Raw genomic sequence first — 12,932 nt, 5'->3', positions numbered from 1 at the left:
AAAAATCGCTTTTTTAGCACTTTTTGAAGCATTGTAAAACGAAAACGCAACAAGATAAAAACCTTCACGAGGGCTTGAATGAAAGCTTAAACCTTCAACTTTGAGTCCCAAAACTGAAAAGTGCATGATAATTGCGCAGAAAATTTATTTAACATGAAATAACTATCTCAAATAGTCAAAATAGTTGGGATGGAGAGCACTTGTTAAAAATCGATTTTCATTACCGAATTTATTTGGAACTTGTTACTTGGAAGTTTTTAACGTTTCTATTGACGTTTCGAAAGTTGGATTTAAAAAATTAAAAATGGCGTTCAAATATTTCAAAAAACCCCGAGGAAAAAACTGCGAAAAAATTCACTCAATTTTTGAAATTTTTGAACGCCATTTTTAATCCGCCATTTTGAATTTTTTAAATCCAACTTTCGAAACGTCAATAGAAACGTTGAAAACTTCCAAGTAACAAGTTCCAAATAAATTCGGTAATGAAAATCGATTTTTAACAAGTGCTCTCTATCCCAACTATTTTGACTATTCGAGATAGTTATTTCATGTTAAATAAATTTTCTGCGCAATTATCATGCATTATCAGTTTTGGGACTCAAAGTTGAAGGTTTAAGCTTTCATTCAAGCCCTCGTGAAGGTTTTTATCTTGTTGCGTTTTTGTTTTACAACGCTTCAAAAAGTGCTAAAAAAGCGATTTTTTGACACTTTAATCTCGTTTTCTACGGAACTGACCGAATGAAAAATTTTTTTTGGGTATATTCTTGTTCAGTGACACCTAAACTTTCAATAAACACAGAAAATTTTAAATAAACACGACTTGACCATGTTTTTGTAACCCATAGTGTAATCTATATGAAGGTTGGACGAAAGTGCTAACTAAATCAATAAACCAAATTTAGTAGGGTGAAAAACAGTTTCATTTGTATTTTTTGATAAAGTCAAAAAATGGTCTAACAATAAGTACACGTCATATGTTTCATTTTTTTCAAACTATGACGTTTTTATTCCTCCAACAACAATTATTGCCGAACAAGATTATTTTGTTAACAGGAAACTAATATTTTTTCTCTGCATAAAAGAGAGTCAAGTCAATACAAAAGAAAATCATAATTCTAGGTATAAAGATAATAATTAATTTCTTTGAGTTTCCTGTTTTCTCAATATTGACAATGTGCACTCTTAATCTCTCTTTATATAAGTAGGTAAACTAGTCTGAACCAGTGATAAGCAATTTATATCAGCGATTGAAATATCGCATGGTCGTATATAAGTGAAAAAAGTTGCATCCAATCGGCACAATTTAGTAGGGTTTAGTATGGGTTATTAAAATTAAATTACAATCCATTCAGCAGCTAAAGTTGCGACAATATTTGCAGAAATTGACATTAATATTTTAATACTGCAAAAATATAATGTCAATAGTGATGCAATGTTGGTAATATTAATTTCTGCAATTTTAGGTATTGTATAGAGGGAAAAAAATACAAAATATATTTATTTATACAAAACTATAATAATATAATTACTCCAATCTAGAAAACCCATCCGAGTTTAAAAACTGTTCGTCACACGTTGACGTCAGTCAAAAAAATTTTAACGCCAACTCACAGAAACTTAAAATATGTAGTTTCTATAATCTAAATATGTAAATTTCATATGCTGGACATAGATAATCTCAAGAAAGTTATTGTCATATGCGTGCAGAAGTTTCTGTGAATTTATCAAGAAATTTGTTTTCATTTATTTATAAAATATACACTAAAGGCATAAATAATGCAATACTAATTCAGGCAATAAAGTAATACTTAAAATTTCTGATTAAAATTATACAACTTGTACAGTTTTTAATTTTCCAGGGAGATTATAAGTGCAAAACTATTTCGAAATTTAATGCTTTCCCAAATTGTCAATTTTAACTTGTAAAAACTTAGTTTATGTAATCATCGACCAACACACAATTCTAGAGATTCGTTGCGGTGAGTTAATAAACCGTCACGTCGGGTTAATTCGGAATTCTCAAAGACATGTTTCAAGTTTTCTCACGTGTCTTTGGAACATGTAGTATCTTGCACATGCACATAGTTTTACTGTGTCAATAAAAAGAATATTTTAGCACTAGCACGTTTGTCTTTTTCTGATCAGCTTCCTCGGAGCTGCATCCCCAGTTAGATAATTCTGAAGATTTTCATGTTCAAGGTATGTTTGGAATCGCTTTATACTTTTTTTTCGAAAGTTTATGGTTCTGGTTCCTGGTTAGGAACTCTATGTCAGTTTTTCAAAGTTCAAAATATCGGATCCAATATAGCGAACACATTTGTGTTGACACAGTAAAAATATCAGCATGCTTTGACAGACAATTGTGCAGTGTAAAATTGTGCATTGGGTTATTAAACGGAAAAAACAAACTAGCCTTTTTAGCATGAAACTGCTTTATCCTTTAATAGCAGGTAACTTCTTTTACTAAATAAGTACAATAGTTATACTATTATGGTAAGAATGACGTACTTTAAAAGCATAAAATTCATGCCCGCGGAGTACGACATATATAGTCTACCTAAAATAGCAAGAGCTTCTTCCTTTTTGGTGCTTAAATTCTTGCAACCTGCGTTTTGACCACGCACGTTTCATGTTTGCATCCATGTTCTTAAAATGTTCCAGAACATTATTTGACGGACATGAAACGTTCTAAAAACATTCTTAAAACGTTTTTAGAATGAACATGGTTTTTTGCCCACTGGGTTGTTTCTGTAGAATCAACAAAATTATAATTCTTAAGACAGCAAAGAAGTGACAAAAAATCATCGTCAAAAGTCAAATATTCGGCGAATATTTTCAATTTTTTTGAAAAATTATATGTTTACAATGCGTAGAATTAATATCAAAAGGAAAATTCCAGCTGCCAGTATACTTGTACATTAAATCAGTTTAAAACCCCCCGTGTATATATGTATATGTGCTGTGTCCCCCAATTTGGTGCCCTATGCAGCTGCACATCTAATACACAAAGTAGGAAAAAGAACAAAGAGTAAAAATTTTGTATTTTCTGAAACTATGTTTCAAGACTTTTAAACAGTTTAAACAAACCTACAAAAAAGTTAACTTATATATATATATCTAATAATAAATGGGCTTGGAAAATGAAATCATTTTAGCTTTCATATAAATTCTGTTGAACAACATTTTTTTTATATTAATTAATAAACGCGAAATTTATAACAATTAGAAATTTTTGTCACATTATCAAAAAGCTTTAATGTTTTGAAAATTGTAATATTTAGAGTTTAGATCAATAAAACATTTGAACTTTTGGAAATTCGATCAAATAGCTATTTGAACTTTTAGATATTAAACGTTGTATATAGTTATTGGAACATTTGGAAATTCGATTAAACAAACATTCGAACTTTTGGAAATACCATGAAATAGGGGAATATAGTCATGAGTGGACCACTTTTTGTTTTTCATTTTTAAATTTTTTTAGAGTAAATAATTTTTTCTGTCATATAAAAATTTTCTACAACTTTCTTAAAAAGTGGTTTTTTTTCTATTTTCTTTTGTAGTCATGAATGGAAAATGAGAACCCAAAACTTTTTTGCTGTTTCACGTTAGGTTATTTTTTCAATCATCTATTCTGAATACAAATATGCGTCCTTTCAGTTTGGATTTTCATTAAATATATAGTTTTGAGACAATGCGTACCTATTACCTACAATAAACATTTTTATGCAAAGACTTATTTTTACATAAAATACCAGGCAGTGGTCCACAAACGACTACATTCCCCTATATAAACATTTGGACATTTAAAAATATTCGATTAAATAAATATTTTTAAATTTGATTTCGAACTCTTTTTAAGTTCATCAACATCGCTTGAAACTTATATTACTCAGGGATTTTCACAGTCGAATATTTTTGGACAGAAAACGTACCATTCTAAAATATTTTGGCCAGGTACAAATATCACGTCAAAAATATCTGACATTTGACACGGTGACGTAAATTTAAAAAAAAAACAAAATGGCGCAATAATATTGTGGATTAAAGCTTAATTTTTAATAACAAATATGTAGCTAGTTTCAGAAAATTTTAAAAATCACCGAATCCACTCAAAAATTGTTACTCGGGGGTTTTCGGGGTTGCTGATTACGAATTTGAGGTCAATTGTCAAAAAATCAAAATGGCGGATCCAATATGGCGGACGTGAATGTTAAAAAATCATCGGATCCACTCCAAAATCATTCCTTGGGGGTTTTTGGGGTCGCTGATTACGAATCTGAGGTCAATTTTTAAAAATTCAAAATGGAGGATCCAATATGGCGGACGGCAATGTTAGAAATTCATCGGATCCACTCGAAAATCGTTACTCGGAGGTTTTCAAGGTCGCTGATTACGAATTTGAGGTCGATTTTCAAAAATTCAAAATGGCGGATCCAATATAACGGAATTTAAAAATGTTATCCAATTCTATTGCTACTCGGGGGTTTTTGGGGTCGCTGATTTAGAATCTGATATCAGATTTTAAAAATTCAAAATTCATTTCGTTCACAACAACTCATTTGTATTAATTTCATCTTATTATAAGAAAATTGAATGAGACTTTTGTTCTGCTATACAAAAGAATTGTAATAATTTAAAAATAAGTTGAAATATAAATTTTTTTTAAATACAATGGTGAGTGCGGTCAGTTTGGGGATAAATATTAAGGATTTTCGCTGTTGAATGGAGCAGCGCGTAGTCGCCCTCGCCCCACGTGGCGCGGTGGGGTTCTCCCCGGCTTATCTGCGGTGACTTTATGTATATTACGATACGCTGAAGCAGAAACACGAGTAGTTCACCGCTGGCTAACAAGTTGACGAGACGCAACGAGAGAGAAGCAGTACCGCGCGTCAGCTGGTAGCGCGACTTTCTCATTCCTTGGTAAAATCATGCAGACACCTGCAGTTATCTACAGTTTGCTCTGAACTGCCAGAGACTCGATATCCTCACGGAGAAATTTTTCTTTTCAATTTTCAATCTATATAAATATATATTCGCTCATCGTTTAAAGCGTATCAAAAGTTATTGGATGAAAAGTGCAAATTTCAAATCTGCAAGGATTTCTAGTTAAAAAAAAAATATTCAGTGTTTACTTATTCAACAAGTGTTGCCGTGAAATTTAAAAAAAATCCAATTTTTTTTTCAACACGTGATAAAACACACAAGAACAAAGCAAAAATATGATTCTTTTTGCGTGGTCCCTCTTTTTGGTCCTCTCATTGATGCTGAAGACATCTCAAACTGTACTCACCGGTTCCCTAACAGGTAAGAGGAGACATGTAAATATATATATATATTTTTTTTTGCGAAATTCAAGTTCTCTCGATTATGAATAAATTATTTAACTTGTCAACATTTTTACCTATATGGTGTATTCTAGTTTTTGCTGTAAGTCAGCTTCTATATACATGTGTTGCAAGAACTTGGTTTAACTATGATAAACAACAGGCCATGGTGCCTTTTTCTCTTTCATTTTAAATCATAATATTTTTTATGTGCAATTAAAGCGTGTATTACAAAGAAATTGCTGACGAAATTATTTCCAATTTTTTTTTTAAATTTATATATGAAAAGTTTTGTTGAAAAAGAGTATAAAGGAAGAAAAATTTCGAAATTTTTGAATAAAAAGTATTTTTTTCTAGTTGATTTTTCTTTAAGAAGAAAATTATTTAATTTTAAAGAGATCTTTTTTCATTAACTTTTGAGTTATATAAAAAAGGGAAAAGTGATTTAAAAAAAAATGTAAATTCTGAAAAATATTGTAGAATTTTATTCTTACATTAAAGTGTTCCCTCTAAATTTTAAATAGTAAGTTTTGCTACTTTTAACAAATTTTACATAGAGAAAAATTTTATATTTGAACCAAATATAAAGTATTTGAATAAAAATAAAAATATATATCTTTGGCAAAATGTTACACACAGAAAGAAATATATTTTTCTTCAGAGATATAAATAAAATTTATTTGGTTCAAATAAAAATTTTACTTACACCAAATAAAAATGTTATTTGTGCCAAACCAAATTTTTATATTTGAAGCAAATCAATAATTGTTGAGCTCAATAAATAAATAGTTATTTTTTAACTCAATAAATATTTATTTGTTTCAAATATGAAAATTTTATTTGGCACAAATAACATTTTTATTTGGCGTAAATAAAGTTTTTATTTGAACGAAATAGATTATATTTATATCTCTGAAGAAAAATATATTTTTTTCTGAGTGTAACATTTTGAGTTAGTATGTCTGTTCCCATATAATAACTGACAATAAAACTATATCTAAGCAATCGATTTTTGTTGTACATAAAATTATTGGAAAAAAGAAGTCCACTTCGTATGATATATTATGAAATTCACTATATATAGCCGCAATCACTTTTCATTTAAAAATTTTTTTTTTTAATTTCGATGAATTAAGCTAAAATTAAATTAAATTTATTACATTAAATTAATGAAATTTATAATATTAAATAAAAATTTAATTTTTAAAAAAATGTTAAAGTGTATAGGAATTTTTAAAGTTTTGAGTTTATTTAGTTTGTAAAGAAATCTCGGATAAACAATCGGAATAAAAGTTAGTCCAACTTCATATTTTTTTGAATTTTTTATTAAAAAAAACAATTTATACTTTAAAAATGTGTCTAGTTCAAATGAAAAAAAAATTTTTTAAACCATTTAAACTTACATTGTAATAAAAATTACAATTTTTTGCACCCAGAAAAAAATTATATTTAAACCAAATATATTTTATTTGAGTTAAATAAACGTATATTTGTCTCAGCACCAATTAGACTTTTTATTTGTTTTAAATAAAAATTTTATTCCACATAAATAAAACATATATTTGAGACAAATAAATTTTTATTTAAACCAAATAAAATTTTATTTCAAACAAATAAAAAGTCTAGTTATTGGTGCTGAGACAAAAAAATCTTTTCTCTGGGTGCATAAAAAACGATTTAAGCAACATAACCTTAAATTTAAAGTATCGTTTCTAACACCTAGAAAAAACATTCCTTTGATTTAAAGAAATCAATTTCTTTGAATTTTTCTTTCATTCAAAGAAAATTTATTTGTTTTAAAAAAATTATCTTTAATTCAAAAAAAAATTATTTTCGTTTCAAAGAAATTTTTTCTTTAATTCAAATAAATGTTTCTTTGACCTTATATCAATGTTAAAATTTCTTTAATTTAATGCACAATTTTCTATCATTCAAAGAAATTTTCTTTGAAACTAAGCAACTTTTTTTTTGTTTCATATTTTGAATGAAAGAAAACATGTCAAAAAAATTGGTTTCTTTAAATCAAAGAAATCTTTTCTTTGGGTGTATAATAAGAAATTTTATATTAAAAAAAAATTTTTTTTACTCTATGCTCACACTTTTATTTAGAAAACTTTTTAATTATTATTATTATTATTATATTAAAAAATACGAAAATATGTGCGGTTGGACTAACTTTTGTTTTGACTGTCCATCCGATTATTCATTAATTATTCTATACGTAGAAAAATAATTCTTCTCTGCGATCTTTTGATATTAAAAATAATTTTTTAAATATATAAATTAAACTAAAAAAAAATTTTAAAAAGACAATAAATAAAATAAAATAATTTTAATGTAAATTTTGAAAAAAATATTAAATTTAGACACATCTTATCACAAAGTATAAAGATAAAAAGTAAAAAAAAATGTAAAATTAAAAATAAATTTATTTATTTATATAAACATTTTTGTAACCAAAAAACTGACCTTTGTGCTGATTTGTCATGAAAACCATTTTATTCAGATTATATATATATATATATAAAACGTCTCCAATGATATGTTTTTCCGTCACATCAGCAAAACAAATAAATTTATTCTATAGGAATTTCTTGTTCGTCTGTCTGATCTCAAGATATTTGCGCATAAAAAACATTTATTTTTACATATATTCTTATCATATATATGAGATGCTATATTTGACTCACAATTGACTTTTGCTATTTTTAACTAATCTTTATGTTTTGTTATATGTCCAACTGGAGTCCGATAATCATATTCTGTCGATCGTGTCCATTCATTTGTGTGTCTGTTTGCATAAATGCATAAAGTTTTAAAAAAACTAAAAGAAGTATATTTAGGTTTCTGTCATCTAAATCTTTTTAAAATTATTAAACTATAATAAAAGATAACTCTATAGAAGAATTTAAACTTATATAAAAATAAAAATCAACTTGATTCAGAATAATATAAATTTTTTTTTTGTAAATCATAAATCAAAATTAACATTTTTAAATTAAATTTTTATTAAAAAATGTTTTCTCAAAGATTGTATTGTGTGTATAAATTTTTTTTATATTAATTTCTTCTTTAATGGTGTTCTAGTAAACATTATGCGGCGCGAACTTTTCAAGTCTATATTATTTCCTTTGTATAGTATAATATAATGCTTGGGCGTCAGCAGACTGGCCGGTTTAAATAACGGTTTTGCGGTCTTTTTAAAACGAGACACTGACTTTAATCATCTTAAATTTGCAACTGTTTCACGAGAGTTTGTGCACGAATGCTATATACTAATAATATTGTCATCAAAATTAATTTGCCATTCAACATTAGATTTGTCAGTATAATTTCTTTTCAGAATTATTACAAAAAAATAATAGTAATTTTATTTTCTTTACACAATTTCATTCTCTCTAAATCTGAATTAGTAAAAAGTGAGGTACTAATTTAAATTAGTAACAATTTTCACTAATTTTTAGTAACTTTTTACTAAAACTTTAGTCAAAAAATTTAAAACTACCTACTGAATCAAATAGTAATATTTTACTAAAAATTAGTAAAAATTCTTACCAATTTAAATTAGTAGCTCACTTTTCATTAATTCAAATTTAGAAAATTCTATTAGTTTAGTTTCAAAAAAGCAATAGTAAATAAAATTTTTCGTTTATTTGAACGTTCATAACTTAAGGCATATCTTTTATTTGCATTTATTCGAGGCAAATTAATTTTTTTTTAATCCAATAAAAATATATTTGTCTCAGAGACATAATGATTTTTTGTTTCAAATAAAAAATTTAATTTAGCACAAATAAAATTTTATTTAGCGAATATCAAATTTTTATTTTAACCAAATAAATATTTATTTGACTCTGAGACACAAAATATATATATATTCTTTCTCTCGATGTTCGTTGAATATGAATTACGTTTTGAAAATTTTAGGTGATCTGTTTACAAAAATCTGACCAAAAAAACCTATAAAATTGATTTTATTAAAAAATAAAATTTAAATAAAAATATTAAATTGGTTGCGACTGTTTTTTTAAATTATTTTTTGCACGTTTGTTATTATTATTGTGAAATGAGTTTTTAAATATGTTAAATATTATAGATGTTATGACGAGAATAATAATTTAATGGCTTATGCTTTAAAAAATTAACATACAGTTAAAAAATATTATCATAAAGCCATATATTAATTTGCAAAACAATGACTTATTGAAGACTCTTGAAAAACGTGCATTATTCAAAACTGAACATAATTAAATAATTTATGTGGAAATCTTCAATGATCGAGAGAGTCAGTGAATTTTAATGACTACCCAACCAAAAATTTCAGTATTATACACGGAAAAAAATAAAAAGTAATTTTTACTACTTTCATAGTAAAACGGGATCTGTCCGAAGTTTCTGCGCATCTCTGGCAACTTTTACTCCAAAAATAGTAAAATTTACTCTAGAAATAGTAAAAATTACTACGGAACAGTAAAATTTACTACAAAAATAGTAAATTTTACTATTTTTGGAGTAAAAGTTGCCAGAGTTGCGCAGAAACTTCGGACAGATCCCGTTTTACTATGAAAGTAGTAAAAATTACTTTTTATTTTTTTCCGTGTACCAGAGTTGACTACTGGCGCAGTACTGGTTCAGTATTGGCTGCCGAGGCTGGGCAGTCTGTACAGAACCAGTACTGGTATTTTCATTGTATCCGTACTGGTGCAGTACCACCCTGTAAAAACTTAATATTTTTTAAAATAAAAATTTATAATCTAAATTTAATTTAAAAAATTAAATACAATCGCAAGTAAAATTGCACAAATGTTATATTATATCAATAATATAAAATATATAATTAACCTTTCTTAATGGAAATTATAAAAAATAGTTAAACCTACAAACTCTTATATATTTCAATGGTCAATAAAGTTATTGTAATTTGTTTCTTGATGTTATTCTTCAGTTTTTTTCTAATAGTGAATTATAAACAAAAATTTAATGTTAATTTAAAAATAATTTAGATAATTTTTTTAATAATTACCTAATTTCAGGAATTTAGTATTCATTATTTTTATTAAATCATTATATTTATGATGAGTTAATTTGTAAACTAATTTTGTTTTATGTAAATTGAATTGAATTCAATGTTAATTTATTTATATTTGATATAATAATTAATAAATTAAAGTGAATAATAAAATAATTAAATAGTTAATTGCATAATATTATATATACATTATAATTATTTTATAAACATTTTTATTTTTACTGAACTGTTTTTATATATTATAAAAACTTTGGTTTTATAATAAACATATTTTTATATTTATTTTTTGATTTTTTAAATAATAATTTGCAATATATATTATACTCTCTAAATCTGAATTAGTAAAAAAGTTTACTAATTTGAATTAGTGACTTACTTTTTGCTTCTCAATTAGTAAAATTTTACTAATTATTAGTAACTTTTACTAACAATTAGTAAAATTTAACTAATTCTAAAGCAAAAAGTGAGTCACTAATTTAAATTAGTAAAAATTTTTACTAATTCAGATTTAGAGAGTAAGAAGGAATGAAAATTCTTGATGTTTTCGATTTTATATAATAAAATATAAATTAGTTGACTAATTTAATTAATATTTAATTTGTGTTGGGTTACTAAAAATTTAAGACACTTTTTCCTAAGTATACCAAAAAAGTATTACCTGGAGTGAAACTTATCTCTGTTACAGTTAAAGATTTCTTTTCGTATACAATAAATTACAAAACTGCCATTTCTCGGCCAGTACTGAAACAGTAGTGGTTACCAATACTGATGCCAACTCTGGTAGCCAATACTGGTAAAATGGTATCATCCCAAAGTTACGCCAACTCTGGCGCCAATACTGGGTGCCAGTACTGTGCCAGTATTTGTCAGTACTGCGCCACTACTGCGCCATTAGTAAATTTTTGATTGAGTTTTTTTTTTAAATCTAAAATAATGAATTCTCTCACATACACAGAATTGGTTGAAAAATTAATTACTTATTAATTTAGTATAATAACTATTATTTTAGAATTTAAAGCATAATTCATTTTTTCCGCCCATTTGCGCTATTAAACGACCTTATACGCTATAGTGTCAAAGTACCCTTTTGTTATTTTTTTTATTTTTGCACAAAAGTTTCTGGATTTAATATAAGAATTCTCACAAGATATATATATATCTTTTTCCCTTCAGACTCTTTATATTCATATTGTACATATATTGCCCGAAATGGACCAAATTTACTCAAACAAATATCAAGTCTTGGTACATCTCTCTTGAGAATAAGTTTTATAAGAAAATTGGCCCTTACAAACGTGTATAGGTGTGAAAGTAAAAGGTCACAAGGCAGAAGAGTCATCAGAACAAAAAAAAAAAAAAAAGAACCACGCCAAGTTCTCGCAGCTCTCTCCCAAGGACTGTTTCTTTCCATACTAACTTGCGGCAACATAGTATCGCGCACCTAAGTATAAAATATGTACATGATTCTTCTTTTCAAAAACTTTTGCATATCAAACCAAAAGTGAAACTTGTATTGTGTATGTGTGTACGCTTTTAAAACGGGAAAACGACATTGAAACTTTTAGACATTTCTGAAATATTGAAACTGAAGATATTATATATATATAATATATATACAAAAAAAGTTTTAATGCATCTTTTACCAAAAATGAATGTGCGCATTTATATGTTTTCATTTTTTTTTTCTATCAAATTTAATTATTACGTAAAATTTAATGATTTCGTAGATTCTGAAAAATTAATATTAATTTATTAAAATGTGTTCTCGGTAAATAAATGGAAAAATTGTATAGGTACATTAAATAATCGTTGGAATATATTTTTTGAAAAAAGTCACTTTTACTTTGTAATTCTAACTCATTAATTTAAAGTTTAAATTTTAAAATAATAATAATAATAATAATAAAATAATGAACTGTATAGCAATATCCGTAATTGTATACAATTACGTACAATTTCATAATATTTTTCTAAAAAAAACTTTATTCAAAACTACTTACATTGTTAAAATTATACCTATAATTGCTTAATGATTTTCATAATTGAGAAATAGTGACAAATCACTATTTTTCAAAAATAATAAAAAAAAAAAAATTACGTATTACAATAATAAAAGGAAAAAAATATTCATCATTGTTAAAAAATAGATTCGATATATAAAATATAAGTATTATAATAAAAAGATACATGATTTTAAATTGTAAATAAAAACTATTTAATAATCAAACTTTTTGTTTAGAAACTTTAAGGAAATTTTACATTCTTGTCCCACTGACAATTATGCGGGTTTATATTATCTTCATTTGAACAGTTGTTTAAGTTGTGTTAATTTCAATTATATACGTGTATATAGCTGAACATTATTTACCCAAAAATATTACGTGAATTACTTCTGATTCAGTTACTTTATATTAATTTTAAACAAGAAAATTTGTATAAAGAAATAGATATAAAAAATTTTATTAAAAAAAAAAAAAACTTAAAAATAAATTTTATCTTTAATTTAAATTAAAAATAATTATTTTTAATTTTCATTGAATTTGAAAATTAATTAAAATATAATATTAACACTAAGT

The 12,932-nt window shown here is 25.7% G+C and overlaps 1 protein-coding gene across 1 annotated transcript in view; it reads left to right on the top strand.

Annotated features, from left to right (window-relative positions):
* The first annotated feature begins 4,823 nt into the window (after positions 1-4,823).
* Positions 4,824-12,932, top strand: part of LOC127279002 (uncharacterized) — a 48,837-nt gene continuing 40,728 nt past the window's right edge. Inside the window, exon 1 of the mRNA XM_051301049.1 lies at positions 4,824-5,307. Coding sequence (XP_051157006.1) covers positions 5,223-5,307 — 85 coding nt within the window. The 5' untranslated portion in view covers positions 4,824-5,222. The remainder of the gene's footprint in view (positions 5,308-12,932) is intronic.

Source organism: Leptopilina boulardi, unplaced genomic scaffold (genome assembly GCF_019393585.1).
Source record: "Leptopilina boulardi isolate dan_hultmark-lab unplaced genomic scaffold, ZJU_Lbou_2.1 LbouV2_213, whole genome shotgun sequence".
NCBI lineage: Eukaryota > Metazoa > Arthropoda > Insecta > Hymenoptera > Figitidae > Leptopilina > Leptopilina boulardi.
The sequence above is the reverse complement of the archived record's forward strand: the minus strand, read 5'-3'. Positions and strand labels throughout refer to the sequence as shown.